The 18,727-nt window shown below is 52.5% G+C and overlaps 1 protein-coding gene across 1 annotated transcript; it reads left to right on the top strand.

Annotated features, from left to right (window-relative positions):
• The first annotated feature begins 2,363 nt into the window (after positions 1-2,363).
• On the top strand, positions 2,364-17,414 carry KLF15 (Kruppel like factor 15). The gene is made up of 3 exons (XM_045850176.1): positions 2,364-2,580; positions 7,134-8,219; positions 16,205-17,414. The coding sequence occupies exons 2-3, from the start codon at positions 7,159-7,161 to the stop codon at positions 16,371-16,373; spliced, it is 1,230 nt and encodes a 409-aa protein (XP_045706132.1). The 5' UTR covers positions 2,364-2,580; positions 7,134-7,158; the 3' UTR covers positions 16,374-17,414.
• The last annotated feature ends 1,313 nt before the right edge of the window (positions 17,415-18,727 follow it).

Below are 18,727 nucleotides of genomic sequence, written 5' to 3' on the forward strand. Positions count from 1 at the left end.
TAAGGTCTCTGTCATAAATTTTAACAATTAATTTAACATTGAACAAAACCCTGAAGGAGGTGATGGAGCCATGTAATTTGTGGGGAAGCCATTATATAGCCAGGAAGAACAAGTGCAAAAACCCTGAGGTGGGATTGTACCTGGTATGTTTAAGGTGCCACAAGGTGGCCAGTGTGACTGAAGTGATGTGAACAAAGGAGGAGAGGAGTAGAAGGTGTGGCCAAAGATGTTATGGGGGACCAGATCCTGTAGGTATAGCATTGCAGGCTATGGTGAGGTGGGAGCCATTGAAATGTTCTGCATCAAGAAGGGACATGATCTGACTCAGGTTGTAACAGGAGCATTTTGGTTGTTCTTCAGCCCCCCCCCCCGCCCCCAGTTTCACTAACATATATTTGACATACATCCCTGTATCAGTTTAAGGTATATAATATAATGATTTGACTTATGTATATCATAAAATGATTACTACAATGTTAGCATTCATCATCTCATATAGTTATAATAAAAAGCAACAAAGCAAAAAACCACAATTTTTTCCTTGTGATAAAAACTCTTAGAATTTAATGTTCCTATGTGCCATACAGTAGTGTTAGCTGTAACCATCCTGTTGTTTATTATATCCCTAGTACTTATGTACGTTATATCTGGAAGTTTGTACCTTTTGGTCAATTTCCTCTCATCCCTCTTCATCCAACTCTGACTTGTGGTAACCACAAATATAATCTTTTTTTCCCTATGAGTTTGTTTATTGTTGTTTTTTTAGATTCCACATATAAGATAATTCAATATTTATCTTTCTCTGATTCCTAGTTTTTGACCAGCCATGTGACAAAACTTCCTTGTGTACTGAAGTTGCTATGGATGTCTTTGTTTTTGAGCTTCTTCTGACATTTTGGTGTGGTTTTCACTCAGTGGTTTGGGCTGGAGTGTGTGAGGAGTGGAAGGATGGATAGTATGCAGGCAGATGGATAAATGCTGTGAATGTGCTGGGCTCCCACCTTCACAGAGACAAGACAAGGAGTCACTGAACTGTCCACACCTCTGCATAAAACTGTTGAAGTCCACCTGTTCTGCTAATGCCAGCCAAGGCTGTCACATAGGTCCAGACAGTGCAGAGCATCTCATCACCATCCTCATCCTCAACAGGAGTATCCTCTAAACCCGGATGAAGCCTGGGTTTGGGTCCTGGTGCCAGCAGGAGCTACATCCTGGCACTGAGAAGGTGTTGGGGGGAGGATCAGGATCCAGGGGCCCAGTGGAGGCATAGCCCCACAGCATTCTAGAGTCCTAGCTATGAGTTCCTGAGTTCCATCTCTAGCAATGTCTCAGGAAGGGGCAGGGGAAAGGCTTTCCAACTCCCAGGACTGAAGAGGAAAGGACGTGAGCTCTCTGCCCATGTCTCTGGGTTGTCTGGAAGATGCCCTCCTTGCCTCATTCTTTCTTCTTTCCTTACGAGCTGTGTGACCTGGGGCCTGGGGTGGATATTTTGGCTTCTCAGAGTCTGTTTCTTCATCTGTAAAATGCTTGGCTGAGGATCCAACAGCAGTGTGGGTTAAAGTGCATAACCTTCAGCTCATGTTTCTCTGGGGCAAGTCACCCTGAGCCTCCCTCTTCCTATCTCTGAATTGAATGCGAACACGTCCGGGGATTGCTGCAGACTACAGAAGACTGCGAAGCACGCTGCTCAGTTTTCAGGAAAGTGCCCCAGAGTCGAGTGTCATAGATTTGACGCAGGGACCAGCGGACATCCTCAAATTTCTCAGGGCTCTAGTGGCAGCACTGCGAGCGCCCCTTTCCCGGGGTAACTGATTCCTTAGCAGAAAGACTGTACCGTATTTCTCCAACAATACGCTCCTCAAAGACAGGTGCCCTACTTTATCTGGCGGTCAACAAGGAGGCACTGTGGCCAGTCCTGGGCTGCCGGTGGGAGTAGGGTGGAGGACAGACCTGGCCAGGGCTCAGGGCTACCCCCGTCCCCAGTACTCGTCCCCAGTACTCGCCTAAGTCGCCCAACCCCGTGCAGACTGCACTTCCGGGCTATCTAGGGGTTCTCGCAGGTCCCGAGGCCTGTCTCACCTTCTCACTTGGGGACTAAGGTTTAGAAGCTGACCCCCGCGGACTCTGCGAGTCCACGGCTAGGGTTGGGGAGCCGGGATGTGCCCTGGGGGATGAGCGCCGGGCATACGGCTGTGGAGCTTGTGGGGCAGGTGGCTCGGGATCGCAGAGCTGCTGGCGCTGGGCCCCTTGTTGCCAGGGGTGGGGTCGGAGGCGGGGCCGGGGCGCGTGACGTGCGACGCCGGCCAATCGGGCGCGCGCCCGAGGCCGAGCCTCCTGCGAGCCTTCTCAGCGCCCGCGGCGTCACGTGAACCGAGGGGAGTGAGAGCCCTGAGAGCCTCGGCGAGCTAGTGGTCCGCAGCAGCTATTCGCGGGTCAGCGGGCGAGTGAGTGAGAGAGTCCGATCGGCGGCTCGGCCCGCGGCCGCCGCAGAACCGGAGCCAGACCGCTGCCCTCAGCCCAGCCCGCTGGGCCTCAGGACTGCCGGGGCCTGGCCACCGGCCCGGCGTGAGCCAAGTTCAGGTGGGAGAGGCGCGGTGAGGCCGGACCGCCGCGTGGACTCGGCCCCAGGCGTTCAGGGTGCCGACCGGGACGCGGAGGGGGTGGGCCCTGGCCGGCTTCTGGGCGTAAGGCCGGGCGCCCGCGCCCTTGTCCCACGCTCTGCTAGAGCTTCCGAGGAAATGTCGGAGGAGCCGGCTGACCCTCTGCGCCGGCCTTGGGGGTCGGACAATCCGGTGGGAGAGTGACTCCCAGTTGCCCACGGCAATTTTCCGGCGCAGGTCCGGGCCACCATCTCGGCGCCTGGCCCCTCTGGTCTGCGCTAGCCTTACAGGCCTGCCCTTCCATATGGCACTCAGTGGGGCCTGGCGAGAGGACCCGGTAGGCGGACGTACGGGCCAGCCCGGGCCGGGGAGGCGGGGGATGGGGGGGCCTGTGGCGGAGGGGTTACTGTCGGTCAGCAGCCGCGGCCTGCTAGGGTGGGGGCGCTGGCCGAGGGCATGGTGCCCAGCGGGCAGCGCTCAGAGATTGTGTCGAGGGGTCTGAGCGGGCTCCCCAACCTTTTCCTTTCCCACACACATTCACACACACAAACACAGGCGCGCGCGCGCGCGCACGGGTACCCACGCTGTCTCCACGCGCGAGTACGTCCCGGACACACTCCCACATAGGCACACCAGCTGCTGTGCACCACGCCCGCGCACACACAGTCACACGGCCTGAATTCACACCCTATCTTGTACACTCACACTTTCACACATCTCTTAACTCCGACTCCCCACTCAGTCTCCTGGCCAGTTCAACTGAACATTTGCAGAGCAATGGCCGAGGAATGGCGGTGGTGGGGGCAGATATGAGGCCACCTGCACCCTCCCTGGGTCCTGTCCCCTCTCCGCTGTTATATTCCCTATGGAACCCCTGCCCGACACCAGCCCTCCCCCCCGCCCCCCCCGCGCCCCACACCTCTCCCTCCAACATTCTTGGGCAAAGAACTGTTTTCTCACCCAATCTCGGGGGAGGGGGGTGGTGATGACAAAATTACCAAATGCCCGAATCCCTCAAATCATCTCCCTCGTTAAGGACGGGGTGGCTAGTGAGGCCACCCTACAGGTGAGAGGACGGGGGTGGGGGTGGGTGGGGGGGAGGAAGGCTCAGGGGCTGTTGGTCCTGCTGGCTGCGCGGGTAGCAGAGACTCTTATTTTGAAGGGCGGCCCCCTCCTGACACCCCCGTGATTTGCACGCTGACCCAATGGCAAGCCCTTGGCCAGCGCTGGGCTTGTTATCAATTACATGTTGTTCCTGCAGCCACTGTGTCCCCGGGAGGATAAACAGCAGGCCCGGTGGGGCAGGGGGGAGTGGTTGGGGGGGCCGGAGTCCGGGTTGCTCGCCTGGACAGTGCCCGGAACAGTGCGTCCCCTCCCCCTACAGGCAGCCTGGGCCCCAGGCTTCCCTGGCCATGCCACGTGCTGCTATGTTTTAGCTGCTAGAGCTCTACCCTGGCGTGCCCTCTCTCAACATCTCCCAGGGCAGGTTCAGAAAGTCTCTTCTGGTGTCTAAGTGCCTCAGCGTCCAGCCCAGGCTGCTGAGCCCTTCATTTATGACCGTGCTGCTGATTGACCCTGGCGGTTCTACAACAGGTCTCATTCTACCCTCCAGGACCCCTCTTCCCCCCACTTCCCGGCTCCCCACAGCAGCACCTTTCACTCACTCAATCAGCAAAGTTTGTTAGGTCCTGTTTTAGACTCTGGGATATAAAAGTGGACTGAACAGTTAGAGCAGCTTATATTCTGGTGGGGAGGTAGACAGAAAATAAAGTACACAAATGCATAACTAAGATAGTTTCCCACTGTGGCAACTTCTAATAAGAATATAATGTGGGATGATGTAATAGTGAATGGTCAGTGAGTCCCCAGTCAGGAGTGACTTCTGAGCTGAGATGGAAATAAGTAAGGTACTCCCACTTGGAGTGCTGGGGGAAGAGGAATCCACAGAGAATCCTTGGTCAGGGTAGTGGCCTGAGGCCCATGAAGCTGGTGAGCTCGGTGCACAGCTAGAGTGGAGTGGAGCAGGTGGAGGTGAGATATGGCAAAGATGAGCAGGGTCTGGGTGCTGGGTGCTGGGTGCTGGGAGGAGGCTGAGTCACATTTCCTTGGGAAACTGTTGGAGGTTTCCTCCCACCCCATGCTACTGCACTTACATATTTCCCTCACTTTTTCTTTTTATATCATTTCATCTGTGAATATCTCAGTTTATATCTGGAAAAGGAAGGCCTCATTTAAAAAGAATGTACCAACTACAATATCATCATCACACTTAAAAATATTAACAGTAATTCCTTGATATTATGGAATATTCAGTTGGTGATCACATTTCAGGGGAGAGTTTTAAATGGTCAGGAACATGGTCTGATCTGCCCTTTCCCACCTGTCATGGCCTCATCCCAGGTTCCAGGAAGCCTGGAGTCCCCTGGATTCTTTAACATACAGCAGAGGGGCAGAAAGACCATATGTTCCCCCATTGGAAGACTAATCCTAATGGCTGGTACTGACTAGCCCTGTGTGCATGCCACCCCTATAGTAACTGCTCAGCATATATTAGCTCATTGGACTCAAAACAACCCCAGAACTAGGCACAATTGGCAGCATCCCCACTAGACTAAGACACTGAGACATTGTGCCACCTGCTCAAGATCATTCACTCTGCTGATGCTGCAAAGATAGGAGCAGAGTCCCTGCTTAGAGGGTGGGTGACAGGTAAGGGAAGTCTAGGGCCCTACGTGGGTCTTGCCTAGCTTCACTAGCCTTTACATTATTTGGTGCTTTTATTCCTTCTTAGCACCTGATTTGGTGAATAGTGTGTATTTCAAAACACCCGGTTTTAAGTTCTTAACTGAGTTTTTCAACCAAAAGCCAAATGTCTTGGCAAAACTGCCCAGGAGTACAGACTTGCCAAGGGCATCTACCTTACCTTGTTTCCTGGAGCTCTGTGAAACTTCCCGGAGAGTGGGGAACTAAGGCCAAAGGTCCTGGGGTTATTGGGGACATGGAACAGATGGGGAAACTGAGATTTGGGGAGAGCCAGGACTTGCTCAAGGTCACAAATGTTGATAACTGGCCCTGGGAAGCTCTCTGCCCAGGGCTGGGTCTCTTGAATATTGGGCAGTGCTGGGTGCCAGTCCCAGTTGTGGTCCTGGAGACAAAGCACATGCGGGTAGGTGCAGAGGCAATGCCAGGCAGCAGGGAATCTCTGGCTTCAGGTGCAGAATATCCCCAGCCTCAATCAACACTTAGTCATGACCACTGGGTGGGGACAACAGTCCTCAGAGGTGGCTGTGTCACAGACTGACACTGTTGATTCTACTTGGACACCAGACTTAGCATGGCCTTCAGAGGACACAGCTTTCCCCTCTCCTTTCTGTTGACATTCTCTGAGCTCCTCCTGGGCACCAGCTGCCACACTGGGAATTGGGGATACAGCAGCCACCCTACAGCCCAGCCTGCCATTGTGGAAAGCATGGTCTAGTTGGGACACAGGAGTTACCTGGGTCTTTCTGAGGTTGTGACTACTCCATAGGTGCAGGCCAAGGGGGTCTTCTCTACAGGTTCACTAGATGGTTGTGAAGTCACATGAGGTAAGATCTGTCCCAGTGCTTTGGGTCCACCTATGCTCCTGTGAGTTCTCTCATTGGGTAGGGCCCTGTTCTCCTGGTGGTAAAGCCTCAGTAAAATGTCTGATTTTTTAGGCCTGTCCCTCCTCTCTCCTTTCATAGAGGAAGAAGCAGCCAAGCTCAGAGGGGTCTGAGAGCTGGAGGGTAGATAAGCTGCCTGCTTCAGATGAGGAAACAGGGGTGGTGAGGGCTGGCATAATGGGTGTTTAATTCCTTGTCACAAACTAGACTTGCCTGATTAAAATATAGACTGTCCAGTTGAATTTCAGATATAGTATTTTAATTAAGTCCCATCTAATATTTGGGATATACTTACATTAAAAATTCGAAGTTGTTCAATTTTTAAAATCTGAAATTCAAATTTAACTGGGCAGCTTGTATCTTTATTTGCTCAGTCTGGCAAACCTACCTAAGCCCCAACAGCACAAGGGTCAAAGGGCAAATAGCCATTCTTCTTCCCCCCTCTGGTGACTCAACAGGAATGAAGCTGAAGTCAGATGTCCTCAGAAATGCAGCAACTCTGATTAACTAGGCAGGGTTTCCCAAACTTGGCTGTTCTGAGGTACAGAGAACCCCCTCACATACCCACTTTCTTGCTCACACGCACTCATACTTATTCACAGACACACATGTTCTTTCCCAGAATTGTTCTGGAAAATCTGTTTGAAAGCAAAAGTGCCCCAGGTTGTGCAATGGACTTGGAGAGCACTCTTGCAAACAGGTGGTGCAATGTCAGAAAACACTGTTGCAGACAGAGTTATCCCAGGGTGTGGATGGAGGCTGGATGCAGGCATTTGGCAATGGGCGATGGTAGGCAGGATGGTGGTGGTGGTGGGGTGGGCACAGGCCCACGAGGTGGCAGGTGAGTGTGTTGTCCTCCTGATTGGCCCTTCGTTGTTCTTCTCCACAGCCACCAGTAGCACGGCCAGGTCAGCATGGTGGACCACTTGCTTCCAGTGGACGAGAACTTCTCGTCGCCTAAGTGCCCAGTTGGTTATCTGGGAGATAGGCTGGTAGGCAGGAGGGCATACCATGAGCTGCCCTCGCCCCTCTCAGAAGATGACAGCGATGCCTCTAGCCTCTGCTCTTGTGCCAGCCCTGACTCACAAGCCCTGTGCTCCTGCTATAGCAGTGGCACAGGCACTGAAGGCCAGGACAGCATCTTGGACTTCCTGCTATCCCAGGCTACACTGGGCAGTGGCGACATTGGGGCCAGCAGTGGTCCTGTGGCCTGGGAGGCCTGGCGAAGAGCACCAGCACCTGTGAAGGGAGAGCATTTCTGTTTCCCAGAGTTTCCTGTGGGTGACCCTGATGATGTCCCAAGGCCCTTCCAGCCCACCCTGGAGGAGATTGAAGAGTTTTTGGAGGAGAACATGGAGCTGGGTGTCAAGGAGGCCCCAGAAAGCAACAAGGACCCAGAGGCCTGCAGTCAGCTCCCAGCTGGGCCACACAGGAGCCACCTCCATTCTGGGTCTGGGAGAGAACGCTGTGCTCCCCAACCAGGTGGTGCCAGTGTGGGTGATACTCAGGGCCCAAGTCGGGGTCCTGCACTTGATGGCCCCATCCCCTTGCTGCTGCAGATTCAGCCTGTGCAGGTGAAGCAGGAATCAGGCACAGAACCCTCCTCCCCTGGACAGGCCCTGGAGAGCGTTAAGGTAGCCCAGCTCCTGGTCAACATCCAGGGGCAGACCTTTGCACTCCTGCCCCAGGTGGTGCCCTCTTCGAACTTGAACATGTCCTCCAAGTTCGTGCGCATCGCCCCTGTGCCCATTGCTGCCAAGCCCATTGGGTCAGGACCTCTGGGGCCAGGTCCCACCAGCCTCCTTATGGGCCAGAAGTTTCCCAAGAACCCAGCGGCAGAACTCATCAAAATGCACAAATGTACTTTTCCTGGCTGCAGCAAGATGTACACCAAAAGCAGCCACCTCAAGGCCCACCTACGACGGCACACAGGCGAGAAGCCCTTTGCCTGTACCTGGCCAGGCTGTGGCTGGAGGTCAGTATATTGGGTGACAAGCTGGGTGGTAAACACTGCCCCTTATCTCTATTCCTTTGGGTGTATAGCCAAGGCTGAGTTCTTCACCATTAGATAAGACTGATTAGGAAGGGTCTAGGGGTGGGGAGGGGGGGGCAGAGCTAGAGCTAGCATGGCTGCTCAGAGGTTTTCTTATTCCTCCTGATCACTAAAGCCAGAAAACAACTGGTCTCCAGGCAGGGTTGCTGGAGCTTGTTCTGAGAGTGAGGAGGTTGAGCCAGGGCAGAAGGGCTCTTACAGTCATAACAAGGATAGTTGAGAGTGATAGGGCATGGACTATGTGCCAGAGGGATTTCAGCTGTGTATGTACGGCTCCCTCTGCCTCTCAGTGCTCCAAAGGGTAAGTACCACCCTTACTCCCATCTTACTGCTGAGCAAATTGAAGCTCAGAGCAGCTAAATAACTTGCCCAAGGTTACACAGCTTTGTAAATGGGATTTGAACCCAAGGGGTGGTTATCAGAGTAGTCACATCCTGAAAATGCTGTTTCCCAACCAGTGGGACCAGCTTTGCTTATAGCCATCTCTGGGCACTTGGGCTGGGTCCAGCCCTTGTTCCCCCAGGGACCTAAATGTATGTTGGAGAGCCACAAAGGCCACCCACAAGGGAGGACCCAGCTGGGTGTGCTGACCCAAAGATAGAAGACTAACTTCAAGGTTATACTGTGTGTGGCACAGTGGGAGAAGCCAACTCTCAAAACACAGGGCCCTTTTTAGAGTTTTCCAGTACTCAGGCAGCATAGCTGGATGGGACCCAATAGATCTCCCTCCCCTGGCCCCCAGGTGCCACTCACCTTCTTTGGGAGGGCATGTCCACTTTTTCTGGAAAAGTAGGTAGCCAGCCAGGAGCTCAGCCAGGAGTTTGAATGCTTAGGGGTGCCACAGCCGGGATTTCCCCAGTTTAGGATGCCCCCCCTCACTGGAATCTGACCTACCTGGGAAGGTGGCTGTGCTACTGGCACATCCCTGGGCTTTACTGCTGTGGCTGATGCTACATGTGTGAGTGTGTGAGAGAGTGACATGGCATGCACATCTTTGTGCAGAACTGGATCTTATAAGTGGACATGTGTATGCATCTTGGCTTTTCTCATGTGTGTTCTGTGTGCTGCATGACCATATGCATCTGTGCACATTATTTATGTGTGTATCCATGTTGGTGTGACACACAGGAAACAGTTTGCAGCTTTTGTTTTTTGACCAGGCTTGTCTGAGAGCTTGTGAGAGTTGGTCCTCGGGTGGAAGGTGCTCCTCCTGGAGTCCTGGCTAGCGCAGGACAGGAATTGTGACTGGAATGTTTGATGTGATGCTAGCAACCCATTTCCATAGGTGTGTAGAGCTGACCAGGGAAGGGACTTGTCCCAACAGCGTCTTAGGTTATGGAGGCCCTTCCTGAGTGTGGGCACCTCCCACTCTCAATGTCCCAAAGGTGCCAATCAGCAGACCCGCAGGGCTTCTATGGGAGCCTGTGCTCCAAATGCATAGCCCTGGGTGTCAGTGCTGGTGTTGCATGCCTCTCTGAGCCTTGTGCCACAGTCTGTCAAGTAGGCCCTCAGGTAACAGGTGCACTTGCAGGACAGCTTGTGAGGCCTGATGCTATAGCATGTGTGTAGTGTTGGGTAGTCAGAGCTTGGGGCAGGGAGGAGGCCAGAGACATGGGGCTTCAGAAGCAGGTGCTATACTGCAGAAGGGAAAGGCATTGAGATGCCTTGGGTTGGGGGCAGCTGGCTGTAGTGGTTGGAAGCCCCAGCCCTGATCAGTCTCCAACTTGCTGTGTTCCCTTGGGGTGGCCCTCCTGCCCAAGCCTCAGTTTCCTCATCTGTAAAGTGGAGGGCCTGCTCATTACTTGGGGTCCAAGGGTGCTCAGCAGCATCCCGTTCTTATTGGTAGTATTGTCACTCTCATACAAGGCCAGAGTTTGAGAAGGGAAGGTTTTCTGCTTGGCCTTCATTCAGGAGGTACTCCAGCTCAGAGGCACCCCCAGACTTTCAGGGACTCCTCTTGGATGCATTCTCTTGGTGGGGAGCAGGGCTAGAGAGAGGTTGGGAAGCTTGGCAGAGCACTGGTCTGACTCTCATGTTGGCCCTGTCTTCCTGGGAAGCGTCCCCTAGCTGCTGCTGACTGTTGGCAAGTGGCCCATTCAGTTGGGATAGGGCTGGTTGGAGCCACAGAGAGGAAGGGTGCAGTCTTTGGTGAAGGCTGCCTAATTGGCCCACTCCCCCAGGAAGAGGGGATCTACCTTCTTCAGGCTGTCTCAGAATGCAGACAGTACCCTCAGCCCAAAGTGCATCTAGAGAGGCAGATCTCAGCCTCACACAGTATCCTTAGGGGGTAGTAAGTTCCTCATGGCAGGAAGTATGTAAACAAGAGTGGGAGTTATGGAGGGAATTCAGCTCTGTCTAAACCTTGGCATTGGTCATCTTGCTCAGGATTCACTTGATGGGGGAAGGCGTAGTGGGTGCCTGGCATGGTCAGGTCCCTGTGAAGTTGACCCTGGAGCCATCCCTGCCTCCAAACACTTCCAGGGCTTCAAAGGGCATCCTCAGCTTCTCCTAAGGTCCCCCAGAGTCGGGTCTGGCCTTGCTGTGTACACACACAGCAGAGGCACTGAGAGCCTAGAGTGCCTGCTTCTTGGGAGGGATGTGTCTCTGAGGATTTGAGAATCCCCAGTTGGTCCTCAGTGATTCTGATGCCCTGAGGATGTACACAAGACATGCATGTCCCTTATATGTGGTCATAGCCTTCAAACAAGGGTCAAGGGTGGAGAGAGCCCTTGTAGCAGTCAGGTAGAGGAACAGACCTGGCTTTGAGGCAGCTTGGTCTGGACAAGACAGGAGAAATAATGATAATTATGATGAGGTATCATGTATATTAACCACTTAATGTATGCTAGACACTCTTCTAAGGTTCTCAGAACTGGAATCCCCTCCATGAGGTAACCTTGCTTGTATACCTCCTGCCATCAGGAACTCATGACCTCACGAGGCTACTCTGGCCTTTATGTGTACTTTGGTGTACTTAAGCTTCTATCTGAACTTCTCATTCTGGCCCATAGACCTGCACTACTCTGGCCTGCTGACCTCCCCTTTGCAGGGCAGGCTCTCACCTAGACCTTGGCCCTCTCTGTGCCTTCTGTCTCCAATACTTTTCTCTCAGTGGCAGCTGTAGTTGGTCTTATGATAGTCTCTGCTTTGTTCTGCATATATCACAAACATTAGCTCACTGAGTCCTCACAATAGCCTTGGAATGTATAAGCACCAATCTGCATTTTACAGAGGGGGAAATGGAGGCCCAGAAAGCCTTCAGGGACAGAGCTAGTGAGTGTGGTTCTGGATCCACCCCAAGGCAGTGCCTTAGCCCCACCCTGACCTACAAATGGTATGGTAGGCATTCCTCTCCCACCTGGAGACACCTGCAGCCATGGGCTGGCTTTCCCGTTTTCTCTCTCTCTACACCTGGTATTATAATGGCTAGTGTCTTCTCTCCCTCACAATGCCATCAGCTCTTTCAGGTGTTAACGCCATGGGTAAGGGGAAAAGAGCAAACAACAGCAGCAGTGATGATAATAGTAGCTCCTCATTTGTGCTAGACACTGCTCTGAATGCACCAAATGCAGTAACTCACAATGCTCCAAACAATTCCATGAGGTATATATTAATATGTTGTCCCCATTTTACAGAGGAGGAAATGAGGCACAGAGCATTTAAGTAAATTCTCCATGGTCACACAACTAGTAAGTCTCAGAGTCAGGAAATCATCTTGGGTTGTCTGTCCCTAATCCCCCATCCCCAGAATGAGGACCTTGCTCCAGCCCCCTTTGCAAGCTTCCAGTGAGGTGTGGCCTGCTAGAGTATTGACAGGACCTCCACCTGCAGCTGGCCTTCAGGATAGCACCACTGCACTCTTGCCTGCCTCCCCATGTGGGGGGCACTGCACTCCCAAGGCTGCCTCTCTTCTTCCTGCTGGCCCTGGTAAGCAGTTTCCTCTTCCTCTTACCAGGCTGGTTATGGCCCTGGCACTGTGTCCTGTGCCCTACTCTGTGCACCTTTGTGTGATAACAGTGTACTCTCCTTGCACCCCTTTCCCTATTATCACTTGCCCAGATAGTCAGCTCCCACTTCCTTCTACTGTTGGTTCTAAATCTGGTATTCCCTGTCCTTTTTGTGGTGTGGTTCTGGCTGGCACCTTGTGGTGTGGTTCTAGCTGGCACCCTTGACAGGGAATGAAACTTGCCCTATTCTGAGGTAACTGTCTGGGAAGTGGCTGTTTGCCTGCCTTCCTAGAAGTTTCCTTGCTTCACTCTGAGACACAGGTCTTCCTTGTCCCCTGCAGCAGAACATCCTGTTCCAGAATGGCCAAGCAGTTCTGTCCAGAAAGAATCCCTTCCTGATATAGCTAATATGAATATTAATAACTTTCAGCAGCCCTGTGTGATAGGTACTGTTGTCATTCCCAGCAGACACAGAAGGCCCAGAAAAGGAGAGTTGCAGGCCTGAAGCCACAGAGCCAGGAGGTAACAGGGACAGGAGTCGAGCCCAGTGGTCTGGCTGCTGGCCTGCTTTCTTGGCCCATGTTACTGCTGACCCTACTTGATGAGGCATTCTCTGACCCCATCCCTGTAGTCAACAGAATGTCCAAGTGTGGTTGGACAGGTTGTGTGCACTGCACAACTCTAGAGGGTGCCATTGTCATTCAGATCCTTGAGATCTAACTTTGCAATCATAGTTTTCTGGCTGATGGAAGGGGTGCCTTTGCACAAAGGTGCTGTGTGTACTTGTGGCGGTGCTGATGTTACAAGCTGCTCAGAAGAGTCACCTGGATCTCTTTGCTTCCCTGCCCTGTACCTCAGCAACACAAATCAGGAGTAACCACCCCCACACTCCAGGCCTTTACCAGAGTCTAGGCCCTGTCCTAAGCTCCTTGCTGGTAACAAGAGTTCACAATTGCTGGATGATTGTCATGTGCCAAGCACTGCTGTGAACACTTGTCACCTTTTACAGTCCTCTGAGGCAAATCTGTCAGTGTCACTTCTCTCTCTTAGGTAGGGAAACAGCCTCAGAGAGCTTGCCAACTTACCCAGCTTGCTGGCCAGTATGTGCCTACAAAAGTTACATCTTAGTCACCTGACCCCTCCTTCTGTGTGGCTTCCAGGTCTCATTGCTGCTGCTTTTTGGGACATTGTGGGTGAGGGTGTCAGGCAGGGATCTTCTGAGGGTTCAACTCCCAGGGACAGGATTGCTCAGATCACAGGATCCTGAGGCAGCAGAGAGAAGGCTTGCAGGTGGGACCAACTTATTCTCAGGCCTGGCTTTCCCTTGGTGCCCTCATGATGACAGGGGTCCTATGGCCCTCTGTCACTGCCTTTGGCTTCTAAGAAAAGTTCTGGAAGGTGGACAAGAATCCCAAGGTTTTCACTGGACAAATGAGAAAACTGAGGTCCAAGATGGTTTTTAAGTTTGCTCAGGACCATATGGGGCTTCCAGTCAGGTGGGGACCTGAGCAGATCCTGCTGTTCTGCTGCTGTGTGACCCCGGCACACCTCTTGTCCTCTTTGAGCCCTTACTGTGGTATTGGCAGTTTGATGGGGCTGATCCTGGCTCCCTGGAAGGTGCAGGTACCCCCAGTGCCTGGTGCCTGGGAAAGCTCTGGTACTGTCGATGGCATTTCCTATAGCTTTCTGCTAACCCATGCCTTGGGCAGACACACCTGCTCAGCAGCTGTGTGTCCAACTCCAGCTAGGGCCACATGGTCCTGGCCCAAAAACACAGGTTCAAACTCTGACTACTAGGGCCTGTTGATATTGCTTCCTCCCTGGCACAGGTCTCTAGCCACAGAGGGCCTGGCACACACTTTCTAGCCAGGCTCTGCGGATGTGGCCAGGCCCTCTGTGGCCACCAGGGTGGGCAGGATACAACAGGAAGCTGTACCAGGGCCTTTGCTTGGGCCTTGGCAGCTCTGTCCTTTCTTGTCACCCTGGATCAGGCCCTCATCACTTTGAGTCTCAGTTTCCTCATCTGGCAAAAGGGCTGGGTGATCTTCCTTTATTCTGAAAATATGCAGAGAGCACTGCTATGTGCCCACCACAATTGGTGTTCAGGGATGGGGGTAGAAGAAACCTGGTCATACTCTAGGAGCAGGGCCCTGTGCACCAGGGGTGGCTGAGCCAGGCTGAGGCACTTGTCTTCCCAGCCTCTGGGCCCAGCTCCCCATCTGTGCAGGCCCTCCTGCTGCTCACCTGAGGCTTCCCCAGGACTTGTCCTGGTGGGTCCTCCTGCAACTTGGCAGGCTGAGGGATCAAGGCTTCTACCCACAGGGTCAGGCCAGAGGTAGGCCATCACTTCCAACTCATTAGCAGGGTTGAGGACAGCTGTTCTAGGGACACCACCTAACCTACCTCTCACTTTGTGGCCCCAGGTCCAGGAATGGAGCTATTGGGCTTGGCATTCCTGTGTGTGCATGCATACATACATGTGTTCATGCAGGCACACGTGCACATGTGTGATGTGTGCATGTGCATACATGTGCGCACAGCTCTGGAGTGGGCAACATGCATATATGTGTGAGTGCACAGGCGTGTGCAGCACACCCATGTCTGTGGTACACGTGCATGTGGCATGTGGACACACACATGTGTATCTGTGTGAGTGTATGCATGGATATACTAGGGCTTGAGAGGACTGTCCTCATGATAGCTCTCCACCCTCCTGTGGGTGCCCACTGTGTCCACTCTTTCATGTAAATGTACTTACAGAGCAGCTACCATGCAACCACATAGATATGTCTTTTCTCATGGAGCTAGCTGATGGTCTAGTGGCACAGACTGACATTTATAAAAAGGTGGAAAATGAATTTCAAATTGCAACAACTGTTGCCGGGGCTGGGAATGAGAGGTACATTGTGCTGTGAGAGCCTAAGATGATGCAGTCCTAGAGGGCTTTCCTGAGGAAGTGACATTTGAACTGGGCTCTAAGGGATGGGTGAGAGGGAGCAAGGAGAAGAAAGGAAGGCCAAGTGTTCTGGATAGTGAGAACAGTATGTGTACTTGTCCTGTGGCAAGGGAACAAGGACAGATCAGTATAGGTGGAGCACAGAGGAGGAGAATGTGTGTTTGGGGAGTGGGGTCTCATTGCCCCAGTTAAGAACCAGGGAAGAACCTCAAGTCCCTGAAGTCAGTGACAGCTGAGCCCTGTGGTCCATCTTAGTCCTCTCCTATTAGCAGCTGCTCCTTCCCAGTGGACTCTGGACTATAGGAGCATTTACCCCTGGGCAGGCTGAGGCCAAGAGAGGGAAGTGTCAGGGGAATCATTTAAACTCTCAGAAGTATCTTGCAGGGGTGTAGTTTTGTTTGGGGACATTTTAGGGGGCCCAGCTTTCAGGAAAACAGGGTCTAGGAGTAGGATGGGGCTCTTTAATGGAAGCAAGAGAAAGGAGCCAAGAACTCCCTACTGAGATGGGGGAAGAGACTTCTCTCCCCAGCCTCACTTTCTCCTCTAGATGGGCTTCTCTATGAAGATCTCCACGGAAGCCCCAAGTTCTGGCCTAAGGAGAGAGCATGAGGCATAGCCTCAGTCAGGGCAAGGTGATCCCACAGCACACAGGAGGGGGTGGGTTTTGGGGTTGGGGTGTGGAGAGTAAGTCAGATCTCTGGTAGACTCGAAAGCCTGTCCCAATACTTAATAGCCCCTCTTAGGCCCAGATTTGTGACGATGGCCTACTGTGTTGGCAGAGCCTTTTGTTTGCAATTCTTGCCATCCTGGAGGACTTGCAAGGACTTGAAACAGTGGATTTTCACCAGTGAATTCAGAAGTACTTGGGTAGCTGAAGCATTGCAAGGGGCTGCCCAGCCCAGCTGGTGGAGCCCTGGGGAGCCCTTGCTGGCTTGGGTGTGTGTGTGTGTATAGGGGGTCAGGTGCAGGCCAGCTCGGCCTTGCTGACTGCTGTGTCCCTGTAGGTTCTCTCGCTCAGATGAACTGTCTCGGCACCGGCGTTCACACTCAGGCGTGAAACCCTACCAGTGTCCCGTGTGTGAGAAGAAGTTTGCACGGAGCGACCACCTGTCCAAGCATATCAAGGTGCACCGCTTCCCCCGGAGCAGCCGCTCAGTACGCACTGCCAACTGACCTCCGCCCCCATCCCCATCCACCCACACAACCATTACCACTGCCGCCCACCCCACCCCATCCCCCATTGCTGGGATCACCCAGATATTTTGTAGCAATAACTTATTTGCCTCCTTCAGAGGGATTTGACAATGTTACCAACCCAGGAGCACGGGTTGGTATGGGAAGAGGGGGTTGGCCTGGGAGGCAGGAACCCAGAGTCCCCCAACCTGCTGCCTTTCCTGGGGAGACCCAGCTCTTGACCTGGAGGCCGGCCTTTGTGCCTTTGCGCCTTCGTGCCTTCCTGCACTGCTGCACAGGCCTCTGTTGCAGAGTCTGGGGGCCTGGCCCTTCTCCCACTGGGCTCTCTGCCTAGGCCAGGGCCAATACTTTATTGCCCAGGAAGATGAAATGTTCAGTTTTGAAATGTCAGTTCCCACAGGGAGCCACACTGGGAAAAAGGAAGTAGGCCAAATGTCCTGGGCTGCACTGTGATGTGCAGGTGGCTTTGTCCAAGATCCTTCACTCAGCCTGACCACCACAAGTTATGGGTGACGCTGTTAGGGGTGCAGGACCTGACCTTCTAGAGGCTGCAGGATTAGGGTGAAAAGGCCCCTCTATGGGGGACTGACAGTGCATGTGCTTCAGTTGAATGTGCAGGGCAGCCAGACAGATACAGGTTAGCTCCAGGGCATCTGTACCCAGTGTAGCTCGTCCTCTCATCCTGTTTCCAGACAGCAGCCTCTAGGGTCCCCTTTCTGGAGGAGAGGGGAATAGGCTGCATAGCCTGTAGAAGAAGCAGATAGAGTCCCCAATCCTGACTTAGAAATGCATTCCTTATTTTGTCTAGAAATTAATATCAAATGAACTAGCTTGTTTTGATAGGTTTATTTCACATCCTATGAATGTATGTAAATAAATTGTACATAGGTACATCTACATAAAATCTTTTAATAACGTCAGCATTTGTGTAAATTTGAAATTTTAAAAATCTATAAAGCTAGTGTACATACGTTATAATTATGTATATTTTCTTTGGTCCTTCATAAAAATATATTTACTTTGCCAATAAAAAGAAAAAAGAACTCAGTAACTTGATGATATTTATGTACTGTTTCTCTCTGCTATGCCAGGAAACGGGTGATTCTGGGGGCCGAGTCCCAGAGCACGTTGAGGTTTGTACCTAGAGGGATACAAAGGCACCTTTGGGGTCAAGCCCCTGGCCCAATGGTACAGGGTTTCCACACAGCCCCACTTTTGGGCTGATTGTTGGTTTTCTTCTTGTTCCATTTTCCTGGAGGGCCAGGAGTTCCCCCTCCTCTTCTCTGTACAATGGCAAATCCAAACCCTATCCCAGCATCACTTATGGGAAGCAACTGCAGGCCAAGCCAGGCCCACAGGGGTCACTACTCCTCTGATTTACTATTGGAGACTCTTGCTTGGCACTTCACAATTTCTACCCACTGTGCAGTCCATCAAGCCTTTATTGTGTACCCAATGTATGTACTGTGCAGGGGTAGGGGACAAATCATTTCCCTTTCTGGACTCCCCTAGGAAATGGCATATTACTTCTCACACACATGGGTGGTAGTGAATGATTATAGGAAACTTGACCAGTCAGAGGGCTGGTGTATGGAGTTCAGCCACCACCTCCATCCTTCCCAGCTGCTCAAAGCTCTGGGGAGACAAAGCTTCCCAAACTCCTCTAGCTACTTGAGGTCTCTGAGCACTTGCACAGTTGGAGTTTGGACACATTTTAGCAGGCTGGGATTGGAGGTGGTGGGGACCAGAGAATAAGGAAAGACCATGAGCTAGTGAGGTAGGTAGGGAAGGCCAGATTCTGTGGCCACAGTTCTTCTGTTGTGTGAATTGGGAGGTGAGGACTTTCCAGAGGTGAACATTTATCCAGGATATTGATGCAAGTCAGGGGAAATGTGTCTCAGTGACACTCTCGGAGACTAGCCCTTGACCTGGGGACAGGACTCATCCTGTGACCTTTGCCCTTTGCTCCTGATCAGATATACCCTCTGTGGGCAAACATGCTCTGGGGAAGTGAGACATTGATTTCCAGGCACATTAACATAGACTTTCTTCATCCATAAATAAGCAATGCAGCCCAGATAACAGGGATACCAGAGATTGGGACAGTCACTTTGGAGGAGCCTGTGTGTACATATGGGGCACTCACTGACCCAGGACCTAACACCCCTCATCTCAGGAGATATCCCCAACAGCCTACTTATTCCATGGTGAGACTGGTCGTATATGATGGGTTGGTTTAAGTCATTGCTCTCAGTCTCGCTCCAGACTCACATGATGTATGTGTTGGCACTTTTGTCATGCATCTTCCCTGGGTAGGCAGCACAGCAGCATGA

This window comes from Phyllostomus hastatus, unplaced genomic scaffold, assembly GCF_019186645.2.
Source record: "Phyllostomus hastatus isolate PE091 unplaced genomic scaffold, TTU_PhHast_1.1 phas_contig_80, whole genome shotgun sequence".
Taxonomy (NCBI): Eukaryota; Metazoa; Chordata; class Mammalia; order Chiroptera; family Phyllostomidae; genus Phyllostomus; species Phyllostomus hastatus.